Here is a 21,318-nt window from a genome sequence, read left to right on the forward strand (position 1 = left end):
CCAACCGCGGCAGTGAATTTTGCGTATACGCGGTTTTAAATTTAGGATTAAGGTAAATAACATGATTTTATTGCTTTTTATATTATTTTTTGTTGTGTTATTTGAACATGTATACTGTATTTGCCAACCGCGGTTTTACTAACCACGGGGGTTTTCAGGGACGTATCCCCCGTGGTTGGGGAGGGATTACTGTGATACACTTTCAGGTAATATAATCGAGAAGGACATAAGCATGACAAAGACCAGGGTAATCGATTGGACAAAAAGTCGATTTTGGAGGGGTTGAGAATAGAACTTGGGAAAATAAAATGGACAACAATATTGGCAAACAATGATGTAGAACAGCAATGGGAAATATTTAAAATGGTGTTCAATAGAGTCCAGGAAAATATATTCTGCTTAAAAAAAACTAAACACTAATGAGACACGATGGATGAATAAAGACAGAAGGGAAAAATCGAGGGTAAGGAAAGAGGCCGACACCAAGTACATGTACAGCAGGGGAGAGCATGATAAGGGACAATATGATTAGGATCGGTTTGCATGCTGCTAATAATGGGTCTGTTTTACTTTGTGCCAATAATTGGTCTGTATTAGGAGAGAAGTCACAAAAACAATTTGGAAGGCAAAGAGGAGCGATGAAATTAAATGATCAAGGAACATAAAACAAAATAGTAAAATATTCTACAGGCACATAAATTTAAAAAAAAGGAAAGCCGGGATGGGAATAGGGCCACTAAGGGATGAACAGGATAAAACCTCAGGCAGCGATAGCGAAATGGCAGAAATATTAAACAATTACTTCAGTATTTACCGGGGAGATAGATCAGGTGGACAGGACATCGGAAGATGAAATTAGAAATGATATAACTGCATTTAAAATAAAAAGAAATATTAAATAAACTATTCAAACTCACAAGAACATAAAACCCCTGGTGTGGACGGATTGTATCCGCGCATTTTAAAAGAATCTAGGGAAGAGCTAGCAGAGGCACTATTACCCATATTTAATAATTCGTTAGAAAAAGCTGTAGTGCCAGAGGACGGGCAGATAGATAACTTTATTATACCTATATTTAAACATGTCCAGGGAACTACAGTCAGCTTAATATCGGTGACAGGAAAAATAATGGAATCCGTACTAAAAGAGAAAACAGAAAAACATCTAGAAACCAAAAATAGAATAGATAGAATTTCATAGAATATACGGCACAGGAACAGGCCATTCGGCCCAACCAGTCCATGCCAGCATTCATGCTCCACTCGAGCCTCCTCCCGTCCTTCCTCAAACCCTCTATTCCCTTCTCCCTCATATACTTATCTAGCCTCCCATTAAATGCATCTATACTATTCGCCTCAACCACTCCCTGTGGTAGCAAGTTCCACATTCTCTGGGTAAAGAAGTTTCTCCTGAATTCCCTATTTGATTTCTTGGTGACTATCTTATATTGATGGCTTCTAGTTTTGCCCTTCCCCATAAGTGGAAACACTCACTCTGTGTCTACTCTATAATGGGCCTGTATTAAAAGGTGCCGATAATGGATCTGTATTAAAACTACTACATTCAAAGTTCCAGATTTCGATTTTATGCCTTCAAATCTTTCCACAGGTGATTGCATGGAGTGGCTCTCAGCCTCGCTCCACTTGCTCTTCAGGATCCGCGTTTCACCCAGCAGAACTGGTCGTAGGAGGGAAGCCATATCATTTTGGCAACAGATTTGAAGAGCAGATTCAGAATTGTGTAATTGCTTTTTTCCTCCCACTTCAGCTTGCTCTCCTCTTTTTCTGTATGACATGCCCACCTCTCGGTTACCTCGCAAGTGGCAGGTGAGCACCCACGAGCCTAGACACTGTAGGCAGGTCACTGGCCCTACATTGCATCCGAACACATCCTGTTCTCAGGAACTGTTAAACTGTACAACAACAACTTGCATTTATATAGCGCCTTTAACGTAGTGAAATGTCCCAAGGCACATCGCAGGAGCGTCATCAAATCAAATCAGACACCGAGCCACAGGAGATATTACGACAAGTGACCAAAAGCTTGGTCAAACAGGTAGGTTTTAAGGAAGGTCGTAAAAGAGGTGGAGAGGCGGCGAGGTTTAGGGAGGGAATTCCAGGCAGCTGAAGGCAATGGTGGCGCGGTGAAAATTGGGCTGGCACAGGAGGCCAGAATTGGAGGAGTGCAGAGATCTGAGGGTTGCAGAGCCGGAGGAGATTACAGAGATAGGGAGGGGCGAGGCCACGGAGCGATTTGAAAACAAGGATGAAAATGTTAAAATCGAGGTATTGCCGGACCGGGAGCCAATATAGATCAGCGAGCACAGTATTGATGGGTGAACGAGACTTGGTGCGAGTCAGGACACAGGCAGCAGAGTTTTGGATCAGCTCAAGTTTACGGAGGGAGCAAGGCGGGAGGGCGGCCAGGAGTGCGTTGGAATAGTCCAGAGGTAATAAAGGCATGGATGAGGGTTTCAGCAGCAGATAAGCTGAGGTGGGGCGGAGACGGGCGATGTTACGGAGGTGGAAGTAGGCGGTCTTGGTGATGGAAAGGATATGGAGTCGGAAGCTCAGCTCAGGGTCCAATAGGACACGAGGTTGCAAACAGTCTGGTTTATCCTCAGACAGTGGCCAGGGAGAGGAAACGAAGTTTGTGGCGGGGACCGAAAACAATGGCTTCAGTCTTCCCAATATTTAATTGGAGGAAATTTCTACTCATCCAGAACTGGACGTCAGACAAGCAGCTAACAATTCAGAGGCACTGGAGGGGTCGAGAGAAGTGGTGATGAGGTAGAGCTGGGTGTCATCCGCACACATGTGGAACCTGATGTTTTGTTTTCGGATGGTGTTGCCAAAGGGTAGCATGTGGATGAGAAATAGGAAGGGGCCAAGGATAGATCCTTGGGGACTCTAGAGATAACACTGTGGGAGCGGGAAGAGAATCATAGAATGATACAGCACAGAAAGTGGTCATTCAGCCAATCGTGCCTGTGCCATTGCAGGAGATTCTCTGGCTACAAGTGGATAGAGAAGAATGGAACCAGGTGAGGACAGTCCCACCAGCTGGGAAACGGAGGAGAGACCTTGGGAGGATGGTGTGGTCGTTCGTGTCAAAGGTTGCAGACAGATCGAGAAGCATGAGGAGGGATAGTTCACCACGGTCACAGTCATATAGGGTATCATTTGTGACATTGATAAGGACTGTTTCAGTGCTGTACAGCAATGTCACTAGACAGTGGTCAGCAGGAGGAACCTTGGCTGATCTTTTCTCCGACAGCGGTCTGGCTCAGATCAGCAAGAGATTGAGTCTGGAATTTTTCTAGTCTGTATAACTTTGCACCACATCACAGGGTGCCTAACCCACTGCATCAACCCACACCCAAGGGAATGGGTTTACATTAAAAAAAATCTTCACAGTATGAAGTTCTTGCAGAATGGGTGTGTAAATGGCAATTAAATTTCAATATGAGTGTGATGTGGTGCATTTTGGTAGGAAGAATAAGGAGGCCACCTGCTCGTTGGAAAATAAAGAGTCTAAATGGGGTAGAGGAGCCGCGGGATCTTAGGGCACAGGTACACAAATCACTAAAAGTAGTGACGCAAGTTAATAAGACCATTAAAAAAGCAAACAAAGCACTGGGATTCACTGAGGCATAGAATTGAAAAGCAGAGAAGTGATGTTAAACTTGTACAGAACCTTGGTTCGACCACACTTGGAGTTACTGTGAACTGTTCTGGTCTCCATATTAGAGAAAGGATATGGAGGCACTGGAGAAGGTGCAAAAATGATTTACAAGGATGATACCAGAACTGAGAGGTTATAACCATCAGGGAAGATTGAACAAAACAGGCTCTTTTCGCTAGAAAAGAGAAGGTTGAAGGGTGATCTGATAGAGGTCTTTAAGATTATGAAGGGTTTGATAAGGTAGACGTTGTGAAGATGTTTCCACTTGTGGGGGAGACCAGAACTAGGGGCCATCAATATAAGATGGTCACTAATAAATCCAATGGGTAATTCAGCAGAAACTTCTTTGCCCACAGAGTGGTTAGAATGTGGAACTCGCTCCCCCATGGAGTAGTTTGGGTGAATAGTGTAGATGCATTTAAGGGGAAGTTAGATAAGCACATGAGGGAGAAAGGAATAGAAGGATGTGCTGATGGGGTTAGATGAGGAGGGGTGAGAGAAGACTCGTGTGGAGCATAAACACCAGCATGGACCAGTTGGTCTGTTCCTGTGCTGTATATTCTCCGTAATTCGATATAAAATACAGTGTACTGGTGTTTAAAAAGAAAGCAAAATCTCACCTGTCAACCTCATCTCTTGCAACAATATCTCCTTTCTTCAAGGCTTTAATGGCAAACAGCTGTCCTGATTTTCTGTACTCGGACAACAGGACCTGCAGCAAGGAAAAAGCCCATGGTGTGAAAAATGAAAATGTGTTGATTGCAGTGACATGTTGCTGTTCCCTTCCTTTTCCCCATGCTCTGAGGCTGATAACTTTGAGCGGCTTGGCTGTTTGAAGTGCTGCTTGTACACTGAGCTTACCTCACTGCCCGTGTTGATGGCCTGCCATGGATTTTGGAACATTTAATGTTAAACAGTAAGAGAAGTAGCAGCAACGCAACACAATATATATTCTGCTGCCATTTAGCTGCCTACTTGTGCGGTGGAAAATTAAAACTCTCAGCTGCTAAACTACGATACCTGCAATATTCCTGGACACTTTGTCACCATCTATGGAAGCAATCTCTCTGTGAGGGCTCCAGACACACTCACTGATTTGGAAAAAGACAGACTGATAAATGCTTCAACAAATTACTGGAACTCCGTTAATTATAATAACTGTTAGATTCAAAAGTAACTGCAATCAAGAATGTATTCAAACGAGATATCTGTATTTGAATTAAGTGACCTGGCTTCTCCCCTGGCCCGACAAACACTAACAAATCTCTCAGGTGAGCTAGAGCATTCCTCTTTGAGTCTTTAACCATTTATACACTGATTATTATTCAGAAGCTCAGACCAAGCTAAATTTAGAAAACATTTTTTTTGGGCACAGAACATGCGTCAGGAATATATGAATCATTAGACTGATCCGTTGCTTACGATGATGATTTGTGCGACTGGCCACAGCAATCACTATAACCAATTCAACTGTACATAGAAACATAGGAGCAGGAGAAGGCCATTCGGCCCGTAGAGCCTGCTCCGCCATTCAATACGATCATGGCTGATCCTCTATCTCAGTATCATATTCCCGCGCTCTCCCCATATCCCTTGATATACCTGAGAATAAGTCATTGAAAAGCCCACCTGTGTGTGCTGCAACTCCCACACAGCCCGATTCTCAAGTAAAATACTGTAAGGAAAGGGTTAATCGGATTGTCCCGAAACGGGCTCATGTCATACTTTGACTGATTTCTCTTTATATTGTAATAATAGTAACCTTTAGCTTTGGCCTGTTCAATAAGGAAGTGTAAGTCAATTTAGATACACTGGCCACTGAACTGTAGAGTTAATACTGAACTTAAAACAATCGCCAGTTTAGACAATAAACCTAATTAACAATACATTCCAGTGCATACTGCAGAGAACCTTAATCAGTTGAAAACAAGTTAGTTCTGCAGAAGGAAACATTTACGACTACATCATCCTTTTTAGAAGCAGGAGATTGGTGTGGAATGGCACAGATTTAAGAACATAAGAATTAGGAGCAGGAGTCGGCCATTCGGCCCCTCGAGCCTGCTCCGCCATTCACTAAGATCATGGCTGATCATCGACCTCAACTCCACCTTTCCCGCACTATCCCCATATCCCTTGATTCCCTTAGTATCCAAAAATCTATTGATCTCTGTCTTGATTATACTCAGTGACTCAGCATCCACAGCACTCTAGGGTAGAGAATTCCAAAGATTCACAACTCTGAGTGAAGACATTTCTCCTCATCTCAGTCCTAAATGGCTAACCCCTTATTCTAAGACTGTGACCCCTGGTTCTAGACTCCCCAGCCAGGGGAAACATCCTCCCTGCATCTACCCTGTCAAGCCCCTTAAGAATCTTCTATGTTTTAATGAGATCACCTCTCATTCTTCTAAACTCCAGAGAGTATAGGCCTAGTCTCCTCAATCTCTCTTCATAGGACAATCCCCCCATCCCAGGAATCAGTCTGGTGAACCTTCGTTGCACTCCCTCCAAGACAAGTATATCCTTCCTTAGGTAAGGGGACCAAAACTGTGCTCAGTACTCCAGGTGTCATCTCACCAAGGCCCTATACAACAGTAGAAAGGCTTCTCTACTCTGATACTCCAATCCCTTTGTAATTTATAATTACAAGTTTCACTTGATGAATAGAAGAAGAGTGAAACTATCGATAAGATAACAGAGTAGGAGAGTTGTACTGGTCTGTGGGTAAAGACGGCTAGGGAAGAATCTCATTAAATTCACCTTATATGGAGCTGTATTTGTTAATGCAAAAATGTGTGCCTTGTCGTGTAGAAGTGGCAAGGAAAAGGTATAAAAACTGGGTGTTGGAACAGAGACTTTGGATTCGATTAAGGTCTGCAGTCCGCATACCGAGCTCGGAGCTATAACGTGTTTGAGTTCTCCGACTAAACTCGCAAAGTTTGGTCCTAAGTACGGCTTCTTTAAGTGTATGTTTTACTGAATACTTAATAAATCTGTGAAATCTGGCAATCAATGTTGCGAACCCTATTGATTTGAGGAGTAAATTAGGAGCAAAAACGCACACATTCACCCGCTCTCCAACAGCTGGCACGCCAGGGTGAGCATTGTGTTGGTGCATCATAGGACGGAGCCTCAGGATCACAACCTGAGAAATAGAGTTAGGCTTTGAGCCTTCCACTGATTTTCAGTACTGGCCCATTACAGTAAATTATAAAGGCATGGCAGAATCAGAATGGAAACTAGAGGAGAGATTAGAGAAGTTTATCCTTGAACATCAAGCATCAGAATTTGCATTGGACACGGTCGGACTCGAAGAGGAATTTCAATGGTTTGGAGCCCACTTCGATGTGGAGTCTAAGACCAAAACGGGTTTGATGGTCCAAAGGTACCAATTAATAACAGCAGCAGCTTGCCTTCAGAGTGCTTTCAACTTAAAAACATCCCACAGAGCTTCACAATTGGCATAAGGTTAATGGACACTTACCTGGGAAGTGGCGTGATGAAAAGTCTTGGGCCTAGAAATTCGGTATAGCCGCGTTTGGGGCGCTAGTCCTGGCGATGCGCAAAGTTTAGCGCCAGGCGCAATTTAGCGCGATATTGGGTTGCAGCGCCCCTAAAGGTGATTGCGGCGCTAAATCAGGCGCTGCACGCTACTCTTAAGGCGCTAACCTGGCGGCGCAACCCAATTTCACGGCGGCGGGGCGCAGCGACGGTGCTGTCAATAATCACTTTCCCTGAGACACACTGGCACCGGCCAGCTCTTAAAGGGGCAGGTCAATTGGCATCACCAGACACACTCACTGCCTTGTAGGCCTTCAAAGCGGTGGGAGCCTACCTGTGGCGCACCACCCTAGCAAGACATGGAAAGGGTGAGGCAGAGGGCGGAACGCCTCACTGATGGGGCATTGGATGCTTTGGTTGGCGCAGTGGAATCAAGGCCAAGGAAGATGTTCGGAATGTGATTTGTGTTTTGGACAGTCTCCCGGGTGTGAGAGGCAGTTATGTGTCAGTGTATTAGTTTTGCTTTCTGTTGCCATAGCTTTCTCATGTTTGAAGGAAACACATTTTGTGTAATGAAACACTTTCTTCATTTACAATGGCCATGCCTGCTATTTACATGCATCTTGCCCTTCACAGGCTTGGGGGTATCAGACCGGTTCCATTCCTGTTCTTGGAATGGCAGCAAGCATTCCGTGAGAGGGGCCTAGAAGCTACTTCTGATCAGTCTCTGACGCGCAGCCTGAGAAGAGCCGCTCGCGTAGACGTTCAGGCCAGCAGGCATCTTCTCAGCCACCGACAGAGATGTCCTGCACCTTATCTGAGGCTGCAGATCTGGCTGAAGCAGCTGGCACAGGTCAGTCACCACCTCCTTTCTAAATCGCAGCCTTCTGACACACTGCTCCTCTGGCATGTTCATGTAGGAAAACTGCTGTCGGAAAACCCTGCCAGCGTAAGGTCTGCTGTGGCGACGTCTGTTGGCCCTCCTCTGTCTGGCCATGCCCGCCCCCCTCTCCCTGCGTCTCAGTGCCCTTTCCAGATGATTCTGCAGCAGGACGTTCCCCTCCAATGCAGCCCCCATAATAAGTGCCCACAGGAAGGTTCCCCGTTGTCAAGGCTCACCAACAGCAAGGTGATGGTCAGAAGGCTGAAGATCGTCTGCCTGCGCTGGCTCAGTGGTCAAATGGCTCTCAGTGTGCAGCTCAGCAACTCTTTGTAGCTCTCGAGGAAGTTGTGCTCCAAAAATGGCTGCCGCTTTTAAACCACACCAGTCCCCTTTAAATAACGCTCCGACAGCCCGAGAGCGACTTGGTAAGGTTCCAGGTAAGCTGTCACTATTAGCGCCAGGTGCTACGGAGGGGGGGCGCCACTGAATTTCCGGTCCGGGGCACCCAAAAGGCGGTGCACACTCAAATGACGCTGGCGCTAAATGCATGCTCAATATGGGGCAAGGCGCCCTGCGCCCGCCCGGAAATTGGCTAGCGCCCCACTTCTCGGCCTCTTTAGGCGTTAATCGGTGGCGCTAACAACCGAATTTCTCCCCCTTGGTCTCAGATGGGCTTTGAGAAGGTTTCTAACAAGGTAGAGAGGTTTAGTGAAAGACTCGCAGCAACAAGGCCAAGGTGTGTGAAGTGTCTGCCACCAATGGTGAGGGAAAGGAGGGGGATCCACAGAAGCACAGAGTTATTGAAACAGCATATTTAGGGAAGAGGGGGATATTGGGCTGGATTCCAATGCACCTGGGCCAGATCCTTTTTCAACTCACTAAAATTAGCCCTCCTCCAGTTAAGTATTTTGACACTTGATTGTTCCTTGTACTTTTCCATAACTATTCTAAACCTGTTATTCCAATCACTGTTCCCCAAATGCTCCCCCACTTTATTCCCCAGAAACAGATCCAGCACTGCTTCCTTCCTCGTTGGTCTACAAACATACTGAGCAATAAAGTTATCTTGTACACATTTCAGGAATTCCTCCCCATCTTTTCCCTTTACACTGCGACTATCCCAGTCTGTATTGGGATCATTGAAGTCTCCCATTATCACTACACTGTAGTTCTTGCATAGAATCATAGAATAGAACAGCACAGAAGGAGGCTATTCGGCCCATCGAGTCTGCGCCGGCTCTTTCGAAGAGCAATCCAGTCAGTCCCACTCCCCCGCTCTTTCCCCATATCCCTGCAGATTTTTTCTCCCACAAGTATTTATCCAATTCCCTTTTGAAGGCTACTATTGAATCTGTATCCAGCGCCTGATCAGGCAGTGCGTTCCAAATCCTAACCACTCGTTCTGTAAAAAGGGTTTTCCTCGTGTCGCCTCTGGTTCTTTTGCCAATCACCTTAAATCTGTGCCCTCTGGTTATCGACCCTTCAATCTGGGCCCTCTGGTTATCGACCCTTCAATCTGTGCCCTCTGGTTATCGACCCTTCAATCTGGGCCCTCTGGTTATCGACCCTTCAATCTGGGCCCTCTGGTTATCGACCCTTCAATCTGGGCCCTCTGGTTGTCGACCCTTCAATCTGGGCCCTCTGGTTATCGACCCTTCAATCTGGGCCCTCAGGTTATCGACCCTTCAATCTGTGCCCTCTGGTTATCGATCCTTCAATCTGGGCCCTCTGGTTATCGACCCTTCAATCTGGGCCCTTTGGTTATCGATCCTTCAATCTGGGCCCTCTGGTTATCGATCCTTCAATCTGGGCCCTCTGGTTATCGACCCTTCAATCTGGGCCCTCTGGTTATCGAGCCTTCAATCTGTGCCCTCTGGTTATCGACCCTTCAATCTGGGCCCTCTGGTTATCGACCCTTCAGCCATTGGAAACAGTTTCTCTTTATTTACTCAGGATTTTAAACATTTCTATCAAATCTCGTCTTAGTCGTTTCTGTTCCAAGGGGAACAACCCCGGCTTAGAAACATAGAGATAGAAACAGGAGTAGGCCATTCGGCCCTTCGAGCCTGTTCCGCCATTCAATGAGATCATGGCTGATCTTCGTCTGAGATCATAGCTGATCTTACCAGTTCAGTACCCCGTCCCCGCCTTTTCTCCGTAACCCTTAATCCCCTTAGCCTTCAGAAATATATCCAATTCTCTCTTGAAAATATTTATTGAATTAGCCTTCACAGCCCTCTGTGGCAGGGAATTCCACAGGCTCACCACTCTTTGAGTGAAGAAATTCTTCCTCATCTCTGTTTTAAATGATTTGCCCGCTATTTTTAGACTGTGGCCCCTGGTTCTGTGCTCCCCGGCCATTGGAAACATTCTCTCTGAATTCAGCCTGTCCAGGCCTGCCATAACTTTATATGTTTCGATGAGATCCCCTCTCAATCTTCTAAACTCCAGTGAGTACAAGCCCAAACTATTTAATCTCTCTTCGTAGGTCATTCCCGCCATTCCAGGTATCAGCCTGGTGAATCGCCGTTGCACTCTTTCCATGGCAAGAACATCCTTCCGCAGATGGGGCGACCAAAACTGTACACAATACTCCAGATGCGGTCTCACCAGCACCTTGTACAGCTGTAGTAAGGTATCCCTATTCCTATACTCGAACCCCCTTGATATGAAGGCCAACAGACCATTTGCCTTCTTAATCGCCTGTTGCACCTGCATGCTCTCCTTCAGTGACTGGTGCACAAGAACACCCAGGTCCCTCTGCACTTCCCCATCTCCCAATCTATTGCCATTTAGATAATAATCTACCCTCCTGTTTTTACCCCCAAAGTGGATAACCTCGCATTTATCCACATTATAGTGCATCTGCCACGTATCCGCCCATTCCCCCAACCTGTCCAAATCGCACTGTAGCCTCCTGACATCCTCATCAGAGCCCACCCCTCCTCCTAGTTTAGTGTCGTCAGCGAATTTGGAAATATTGCATCCAATTCCCTGATCCAGATCATTTATATATATTGTGAACAGCTGGGGTCCCAGGACAGATCCTTGCGGCACCCCGCTGGTCACTGCCTGCCACTCCGAAAACGAGCCGTTTATTCCAACTCTCTGTTTTCTATCCGCCAGCCAGTTCTCTATCCACGTTAATACTTTGCCCCCAATCCCATGAGCCTTAATTTTGCATGATAATCTTTTGTGTGGAACCTTATCGAAGGCTTTCTGGAAGTCAAGGTACACCACATCCACTGGCTCTCCCCCATCTATTTTACCAGTTACTTCCTCAAAAAATTCCAGCAGATTAGTCAAACACGATTTACCCTTTGTAAATCCATGTTGACTCTGTCCGATCCTTTCCCCATTTGTCAAGTGCTCCGCTATTTTATCCTTAATAATGGACTCTAGCATTTTGCCCACAACCGATGTAAGGCTTACTGGTCTATAATTCCCTGCTTTCTCTCTACCCCCCTTTTTAAATATTGGGGTAACATTAGCTACCCTCCAATCCACGGGTACTGTTCCCGAGTCAATGGAGTTCCGGAAGATGATCCTTAGAGCATCTGCTATCTCCAGGGCCACCTCCTTAAGTACCCTAGGATGTAGTTTATCAGGCCCCGGGGATTTGTCGGCCTTCAGTCCCCTCAACTTACCCAACACCAAATCCCTAGAGATACTAATTTCTGTCAGCTCCTCCCTCTCATTAGTCCCTATGTTTGCCGATATTCCTGGGAGGTTATTTGTGTCCTCCTTTGTGAATACAGAACCAAAGTATGAGTTTAATTGGTCTGCCATTTCCTTATTCTCCATTATATATTCTCCCGAATCGGACTGCAAGGGACCGACTTGGGATTTTACCAGTCTTTTCCTCCTGATATACCGATAAAAGCTTTTGCAGTCTGTCTTTATGTTTGCTGCAAGTTTACTTTCGTATTCTATTTTCCCCTTCCTGATTAATCCCTTTGTCCTCTTTTGCTGTATCCTGTACTGCCCCCAATCTTCCGGTCTGGTGCTTTTTTTTGCCAGTTGATATGCCCTTTTTTTTGATTTTATGCTGTCCCTAATTTCCCTCGTTATCCACGGTTGAGTCACCTTTTTAGGTTTATTTTTATGCCAAACCGGTATAAACATGTTCTGGAATTCTTCCATTCTATCTTTGAATGCTTGCCATTGTCTATCCACTGTCAATCCCCCCAGAAACACCACCCAATCAATCTTACCCAATTCCCGTCTCATACCCTCGTAATTCCCTTTATTTAAGTTCTGGACCTTAGTCTCTGATTCAATTTCCTCACTCTCCATCTCGACTGAGAGCTCGATCATATTATGATCGCTCTGACCCAAGGGGCCTCGTACAAGAAGATTGCTGATAAGTCCCTTCTCATTGCACAATACCCAGTCTAAAATGGCCTGATCTCGAGTCGGCTCCTCGACATATTGGTCCAGATAACCGTCCCGAAAACATTCCAGGAATTCCTCCTCCTCAGAATTTTTACTAATTTGGGTAGTCCAATCAATATGTAAATTAAAGTCACCCATGATGACAGCTGTGCTCTTATCGCACGCTTCTCTAATTTCCCTTTTTATGCCTTCTCCAGTCTCTCCACGTAACTGTGATCCCTCATCCCTGGAACCATTCTAGTAAATCCCTTCTGAACCCTCTCCAAAGCCTTCACGTCCTTCCTACAGTGTGGAGCCCACAATTGGACCCAATACTCCAGCTGGGGCCGAACTTTGGCATAACTTCCTTTCAAAACCTCACACCCCTTCTCGAACAGCTCACCCACAGCCAGCCCGTCTACTCCAACTACCGTGCAATCATTAACCTCCCTTCTTTGTCCAAGGTCCCTGAACATAGTCATCTCCCAGGTGAGTGCTCACCTCACCCAAAATAACTGTTCAAATCCCTTCAGTCTGGTTTCTGCCCTGTGCATTGTATGAAGACCATCCTGGTCAAAGTCCCCAACCTCACTGGAGCGCTCAACATGGTCTATTACACCATCCTCATCTCATCTGTCCATCCCAGTGGCACTGCCCTTGCATTGTCCCACCTCTGCCTGTCCCAAAGCACCAGTGCATCTCCATCAATGGCTTCTCTTCCTGTATCCAGCACAGCCCCCTCTTCTTCTTCATCCCCGTGACATCATCTGTAGATATATAGTCAGCTTTCACATGTATGCTGACGACACCTAACTCTACCTCTCCCAACACTTTCCTCAGCCACGAAACCATCTCCATGCTGTCTGACTGATCTGACATTAATTTGCAGATGAGCCATAATTCCCTACAGTTCAACACAGGAAAACAAAGCTGTTGTTTCCGATTGACAGCCCCTCCCGTAAGCTCAGGCTGAGTGCAACCTAGGCAGTCTGTATGACCCAGAGCTCAGCCTCCTATCCACCTCCACAACGCTGCTCACCTGCAGCCTACCTTACCCCCACGGAAACCCCTTCCACACCTTTGTCACCCCCAGACTCAACTACACCAACCCATAGCCTTGCCCCACCCTACCTCTACAACTTTCTCCAGGTTTATGTTCTCTCTCGCATCCTCCAGTCCTGACTCTGGCCTCTCATGCATCTCCCCTCCCTCTGCTCAAACTTTTGCCCAGCTTCGGCCCTTCTCTCTGGAACTGCCACTCCTTTCTCAACACCCACACCCCGCCCGACCCACCCCGACCCTGACCAAGCTAACAGTCACCTCTCCGAGCCCTCCTGCAAAAGCTCGGCACCCGCTCCTTGTCTCTGTGTGAAATGCCTTTCAATGTTTTTCTATTTTAGAGGTGCTATACAAGTTGTTTTATGTGTGAGGATAAATTTAGAACAACAGCATAGCAGTGACTGTGAAGTGGAAACCCTGAACGACTCACGAGAAGCTCTCTGGATCCTTACCTTTCCAAAGTGTCCCCTGCCCAGGACTGCAATGAATTTGAAATCATGCAGATTCAGTGAGGATTTCAGATGTATGCTATGTGGAGGAAGAGGAAACATATATTAATGCCATGATTCACCTCTCCAGTACAGTTTAGTCTTTGTTGAAGAGACATTGGTGTTGAATATCCAATAAACCCGGTTGCTCCAAATGCTCAGGTCCAGTAATGTGGGGGTTCCGTTACCCGACTAATCTTCCAGGGAATGGACTTCAAATTTCACCATGGCTGTTTGAGAATTTACATTCAGTAAAAGTGACGATTGTCGTAAAAACCCAACGGGTTCACTGATGTCCATTAGGGAAGGAAACTTGCCGTCCTCACCCGGTCTGGGCCTATATATGACTCCCATCCCAATGGCCTGGCAAGCAACTCAGTTATTTTAAACTGTTACCAGCAGTTCAAGCTGACCCACCGCCACTTCTCAGAGCAACGAGGGATGGGCAATAAATGGCAGCCTTGCCAGCAACGCCCACATCCCGAGAATGACAATAAAACACCGTTTCTAGTAAACCTTCACACACAATGAGCTTTGCAAGAAGATAAATTGACCCAAAGGCACTGCGAAGTGGACGTACCTTTGTCGATTACTATCTGCGTCAGATGTCGATGAAATTCGCCTTACTGGAGAAACTGGACTGACATCAGTCTGGAAAGGAGAAACCGATGGACATGAAGATACCATTCAACAGTAAAAGGGACTGCAACTTCCCAAATACACCGGGCAAACTTGCTTTTAGTTTTAAAAACTTAAAGCTACAATAGCTCAACTCCTCCACAAAATGTATTTAGAATTCACAGGAGTCTTTTACCTTGGGGTTTACCGTTTATATTAGCTTTTATTGGTCTTCATCTAGCGCACACCTTAACTGGTAGGGAAGAACCCTGCTCTAAGAGGATGTAAGGCTCCACCTTACACACTGGAGGAGCAGTCAGTCTGACAGCAGACACAGTCTGTGGGGGAGCAGTCAGTCTGACAGCAGGCACAGTCCTCGGGGGAGCAGTCAGTCTGACAGCAGACACAGTCTGTGGGGGAGCAGTCAGTCTGACAGCAGACACAGTCTGTGGAGGAGCAGTCAGTCTGACAGCAGACACAGTCTGTGGGGGAGTAGTCAGTCTGACAGCAGACACAGTCCTCGGGGGAGCAGTCAGTCTGACAGCAGACACAGTCTGCGGGGAGCAGTCAGTCTGACAGCAGGCACAGTCCTCGGGGGAGCAGTCAGTCTGACAGCAGACACAGTCTGCGGGGAGCAGTCAGTCTGACAGCAGACACAGTCTGTGGGGGAGCAGTCAGTCTGACAGCAGACACAGTCTGTGGGGGAGCAGTCAGTCTGACAGCAGACACAGTCTGTGGGGGAGTAGTCAGTCTGACAGCAGACACAGTCTGCGGGGAGCAGTCAGTCTGACAGCAGGCACAGTCCTCGGGGGAGCAGTCAGTCTGACAGCAGACACAGTCTGCGGGGAGCAGTCAGTCTGACAGCAGACACAGTCTGTGGGGGAGTAGTCAGTCTGTGAGAAGGCACAGTCTGTGGGGGAGTAGTCAGTCTGACAGCAGACACAGTCTGCGGGGAGCAGTCAGTCTGACAGCAGACACAGTCTGTGGAGGAGCAGTCAGTCTGATAGCAGACACAGTCTGTGGGGGAGTAGTCAGTCTGACAGCAGACACAGTCTGCGGGGAGCAGTCAGTCTGACAGCAGACACAGTCTGCGGGGGGCAGTCAGTCTGTGAGCAGACACAGTCTGTGGAGGAGCAGTCAGTCTGACAGCAGACACAGTCTGTGGGGGAGCAGTCAGTCTGACAGCAGGCACAGTCTGTGGGGGTGCAGTCAGTCTGACAGCAGACACAGTCTGTGGGGGAGTAGTCAGTCTGACAGCAGACACAGTCCTCGGGGGAGCAGTCAGTCTGACAGCAGACACAGTCTGTGGGGGAGCAGTCAGTCTGACAGCAGACACAGTCTGTGGGGGAGTAGTCAGTCTGTGAGCAGACACAGTCTGTGGAGGAGCAGTCAGTCTGACAGCAGACACAGTCTGCGAGGAGCAGTCAGTCTGTGAGCAGGCACAGTCTGTGGAGGAGCAGTCAGTCTGACAGCAGACACAGTCTGTGGGGGAGCAGTCAGTCTGTGAGCCAGCACAGTCTGTGGAGGAGCAGTCAGTCTGACAGCAGACACAGTCTGTGGGGGAGCAGTCAGTCTGTGAGCCAGCACAGTCTGTGGGGGAGCAGTCAGTCTGACAGCAGACACAGTCTGTGGGGGAGTAGTCAGTCTGACAGCAGACACAGTCCTCGGGGGAGCAGTCAGTCTGACAGCAGACACAGTCTGTGGAGGAGCAGTCAGTCTGACAGCAGGCACAGTCTGTGGAGGAGCAGTCAGTCTGACAGCAGACACAGTCTGTGGGGGAGCAGTCAGTCTGACAGCAGACACAGTCTGTGGGGGAGCAGTCAGTCTGACAGCAGACACAGTCTGTGGAGGAGCAGTCAGTCTGACAGCAGACACAGTCTGTGGAGGAGCAGTCAGTCTGACAGCAGACACAGTCTGTGGAGGAGCAGTCAGTCTGTGAGCAGACACAGTCTGTGGAGGAGCAGTCAGTCTGTGAGCAGACACAGTCTGTGGGGAGCAGTCAGTCTGACAGCAGACACAGTCTGTGGGGGAGCAGTCAGTCTGTGAGCAGACACAGTCTGTGGGGAGCAGTCAGTCTGACAGCAGACACAGTCTGTGGGGGAGCAGTCAGTCTGACAGCAGACACAGTCTGCGGGGAGCAGTCAGTCTGTGAGCAGACGCTGTCTGTGGAGGAGCAGTCAGTCTGACAGCAGACACAGTCTGACAGCAGACACAGTCTGTGGGGGAGCAGTCAGTCTGACAGCAGACACAGTCTGTGGGGGAGCAGTCAGTCTGACAGCAGACACAGTCTGTGGAGGAGCAGTCAGTCTGTCATCCATTTGCCAAAGCCCTTAACAAAGACCTGGGTTAAACAACTGGTGAGCAGGTATGCAACACTGGACTTGATACGTAGAACACTTGCTCTGCACAAGTTCTTCCCCTACACTGAAGGCAAATGCCTGTCATGAAGCTGAAAATTAAATTGAAGAGGCTTGGCACTGCAGCTACAGGAAGGCGTTGTCTAGAGGCTACGAGAAGCGACAATCCCATATCCAGGAATTAGTGCCCATTATCATCAGGTTGTAGACACTCGCACTCTCAGCTGGTAGAAGCACCATTCAATGGGGCACAGTGCGCTCTCGTGGTCAGAAGGAGGCGCGTACAAATCCTACCGAGTTGTACTCCTCATTAGAAGCTCCTGATATTACATAGGATATACAACACAGAAACAGGAATTTATAATGGGGAACAAAGAAATGGCAGACCAATTAAATACATATTTTGGTTCTGTCTTCACAAAGGAGGACACAAATAACTTCCCAGAGATGTTGGAGAACATAGGGTCTGATGAGAGGGAGGAACTGAAAGAAATCAGTATTTGTAGGGAAATGGTGTTAGGGAAATTGATGGGATTGAAGGCGGATAAATCCCCAGGACCTGATAATCTACATCCTAGGATACTTAAGGAAGTGGCCCTAGAAATAGTAGATGCATTGCTCATCATCTTCCAACATTCGATGGAATCTAGAACAGTACCCATGGATTGGAGGGTAGCTACTGTTACCCCACTATTCAAATAAGGTGGTCGAGAGAAAACGGGGAATTACAGACCGGTAAGCCTGACATCGGTAGTGGGGAAAATGCTAGAGTCCATTATAAAAGATGTAATAGCAGAGCACTTGGAAAACAGTGACAGGATCGGACAAAGTCAACATGGATTTACAAAAGGTAAATTGTGCTCGACTAATCTACTGGAATTTTTTGAGGATGTAACTGGTAAAATAGATAAGGGAGAACCAGTGGATGTGGTGTATTTGGGCTTTCAGAAGGCTTTTGATAAGGTCCCGCATAAGAGATTAGTGTGTAAAGTTAAGGCACATGGGATTGGGGGCAAGGTATTGACTTGGATAGAGAACTGGTTAGCAGACAGAAAGCAAAGAGTTGGAGTAAACGGGTCTTTTTCCGAGTGGCAGGCAGTGACTAGTGGGGTACCGCAGGGATCGGTCCTTGGACCCCAGCTATTCACAATATATATTAATGATCTAGACAAGGGAACTAGATGTAATATCTCCAAATTTGCAGACGACTCAAAGCTGGGTGGGCGTGTGTGCTGTGAGGAGGATGCCCAGAAACTCCAGGATGATTTGGACAGGTTGGGTGATTTGCATCTGCCATGCTTTTGCCCATAGAACGTGGATAAATGTGAGGTTATCCACTTTGGTGGCAAAAACAGGAAGGCAGATTATTATCTGAATGGCAATAGATTGGGAGAAGGAGAATTGCAACGAGACCTGGGTGTCCTTGTGCACCAGTCGCTGAAGCTAAGCATGCAGGTGCAGCAGGCGGTTAAGAAGGCAAACGGTATGTTGGCCTTCGTAGCGAGAGGGTTTGAGTACAGGAACAAGGATGTCTTGCTGCAGTTGTACAGGGCCTTGGTGAGACCACATCTTGAGTAGTGTGTGCAGTTTTAGTCGCCTTATCTGAGGAAGGATGTTCTTGCCATGGAAGGAGTTCAGCGAAGATTCACCAGGCTGATACCTGGGATGGCAGGAATGACATATAAGGAGAGAGTGGGACGATTGGGCTTGTACTCGCTGGAGTTTAGAAGAATGAGAGGGGATCTCATTGAAACTTATAAAATTCTGACAGGATTGGACAGACTAGATGCAGGAAAGATGTTCCCAATGGTCGGGGAGTCCAGAACCAGGGGTCACAGTCTAAGGATAAGGGGTAAGCCATTTAGGAGAGAAATGAGGAGGAATTTCTTCACCCAGAGAGTGGTGAACCTGTGGAATTCTCTACCACAGAAGGCAGTAGAAGCCAATTCATTAAATATATTCAAGAAGGAGTTGGATATATTTGTTAAGGCTAAAGGGATCAAGGGATATGGAGAGAAGGCAGGAACAGGGTACTGAAATTGGATGATCAGCCATGATCGCATTGAATGGCGGAGCAGGCTCGAAGCGCCGAATGGCCTACTCCTGCTCCTATCTTCTATGTTTCTATGAAACAGGCCATTCGGCCCAACCAGTCCATGCCAGGGTATATGCTCCACTTGAGCCTCCTCCCGTGATTTCTGCTGCCCATCAAAGGTTCAAACCCTTGCTTGCCAACTCATGACTGGAGACTATTCTTCTCATGTGCGAGGTGGAGGGGTCGGGAAGGTCAGCAAAGTCTGAGTCAACTGAAAATGCTGGAAACACTCAGCAGGTCGGGCAGCATCGTGGAGAGAAACAGAGATAACGTTTCAGGCCGATGACCCTTGGTCAGAACTGGAAAAGTCCGAGTCAAGTTAAGTCCAAGATGAGGCACCTGATATCAAGAACCTTTGGCAGACAGTGAATCCAGTATCTAAGCTGGGCAGTACTGATGGGGATTGAGCCTGTCTTATTAATAGGAGCTGGAAGAGAAGACCGATCACTGAAGGGAGGGTGGTGCTGGCTGGACAAGCAGCAGGAGCTTTACCAGTGCACGATATTGGTAGCTGCATGGTTTTAACTGGTTAAATTCCAGTACTGCCCTTGCACACAATAGGGGGGTCCCCAAGTCGTCGCTCTTGCCAACCTGCAGCTATGCGCTCTGAGCTTGGGCAGGTGGAGTATCTCTCTCCAGGGAGACGGTGTGCAGTCCACGAGGAACAGAAAAACTCTGTGTCGGCGTCTCAGTAGCTGTGTTTGGAGACAGGCCTAGTTTCCATGTCAGACACCCCACTGACCAATAGAACGTCTCAGGAGGTTAAACCGATCAAGCACTTACTGAAATCGAGCAAGCTGATCCCAGCCAACATGGATAAAGTTGAGAACAGTTAGAGTGCAACAACCTACTGGGATTCAGAATAGCAGAGGGTGGTGAGGGAAGGGCATCACCCCCTCCAATCGGCAACCAGTGTCCTAAGACCTCAACAACAATCAGGAGTCGGACGATTGAGAGAGTACAACAGGTACAGGCCTTCGGACTGAAGCTGATAACCAGAACACCTGCAAAGGCACCCAGTACCCCGGGTACAGGAATAGGGGAGGAGCGGCCCCGGGTACAGGAATAGGGGAGGAGCGGCCCCGGGTACAGGAATAGGGGAGGAGCGGCCCCGGGTACAGGAATACGGGAGGAGCGGCCCCGGGTACAGGAATACGGGAGGAGCGGCCCCGGGTACAGGAATACGGGAGGAGCGGCCCCGGGTACAGGAATACGGGAGGAGCGGCCCCGGGTACAGGAATACGGGAGGAGCGGCCCCGGGTACAGGAATACGGGAGGAGCGGCCCCGGGTACAGGAATACGGGAGGAGCGGCCCCGGGTACAGGAATACGGGAGCAGCGGCCCCGGGTACAGGAATACGGGAGGAGCGGCCCCGGGTACAGGAATACGGGAGGAGCGGCCCCGGGTACAGGAATACGGGAGGAGCGGCCCCGGGTACAGGAATACGGGAGGAGCGGCCCCGGGTACAGGAATACGGGAGCAGCGGCCCCGGGTACAGGAATACGGGAGCAGCGGCCCCGGGTACAGGAATACGGGAGGAGCGGCCCCGGGTACAGGAAAACGGAGGGAGCGGCCCCGGGTACAGGAACACGGGAGGAGCGGCCCCGGGTACAGGAACACGGGAGGAGCGGCCCCGGGTACAGGAACACGGGAGGAGCGGCCCCGGGTACAGGAACACGGGAGGAGCGGCCCCGGGTACAGGAATACGGGAGGAGCGGCCCCGGGTACAGGAGGAGCGGACCCGGGTACAGGAATACGGAAGGGACGGCCCCGGGTACAGGAATACGGGAGGAGCGGCCCCGGGTACAGGAATACGGGAGGAGCGGACCCGGGTACAGGAATACGGAAGGAGCGGACCTGGGTACAGGAATACGGGAGGAGCGGCCCCGGGTACAGGAATACGGGAGGAGCGGACCCGGGTACAGGAATACGGGAGGAGCGGACCCGGGTACAGGAATACGGGAGGAGCGGACCCGGGTACAGGAATACGGGAGGAGCGGACCCGGGTACAGGAATACGGGAGGAGCGGCCCCGGGTACAGGAATACGGGAGGAGCGGCCCCGGGTACAGGAATACGGGAGGAGCGGCCCCGGGTACAGGAATACGGGAGGAGCGGCCCCGGGTACAGGAATACGGAAGGGATGGACCCGGGTACAGGAAGGGATGGAATTAGCCGCAGATACTGGAAGGGGGAAGGGCTAGCATATATTTTAGGAAGCACCATTAACCCAGAATTCCCAGAAAAACAAAAATCCTAA

The 21,318-nt window shown here is 48.5% G+C and overlaps 1 protein-coding gene across 2 annotated transcripts in view; it reads right to left on the bottom strand.

Annotated features, from left to right (window-relative positions):
* The window catches only part of pkn1a (protein kinase N1a), a 185,862-nt gene that overhangs the window by 60,098 nt on the left and 104,446 nt on the right, over positions 1–21,318 (bottom strand). For both annotated transcript variants that reach the window (XM_085971468.1, XM_085971466.1), the window contains 3 exons: positions 14,571–14,641; positions 13,955–14,030; positions 4,306–4,397 (listed from right to left, as the gene is read on the bottom strand). In XM_085971468.1, the coding sequence (XP_085827594.1) occupies positions 4,306–4,397; positions 13,955–14,030; positions 14,571–14,641 (239 nt within the window). The remainder of the gene's footprint in view (positions 1–4,305; positions 4,398–13,954; positions 14,031–14,570; positions 14,642–21,318) is intronic.

This window comes from Somniosus microcephalus, chromosome 31 (genome assembly GCF_052327205.1).
Source record: "Somniosus microcephalus isolate GS21.2 chromosome 31, FLI_Smic_1.0, whole genome shotgun sequence".
Taxonomy (NCBI): domain Eukaryota; kingdom Metazoa; phylum Chordata; class Chondrichthyes; order Squaliformes; family Somniosidae; genus Somniosus; species Somniosus microcephalus.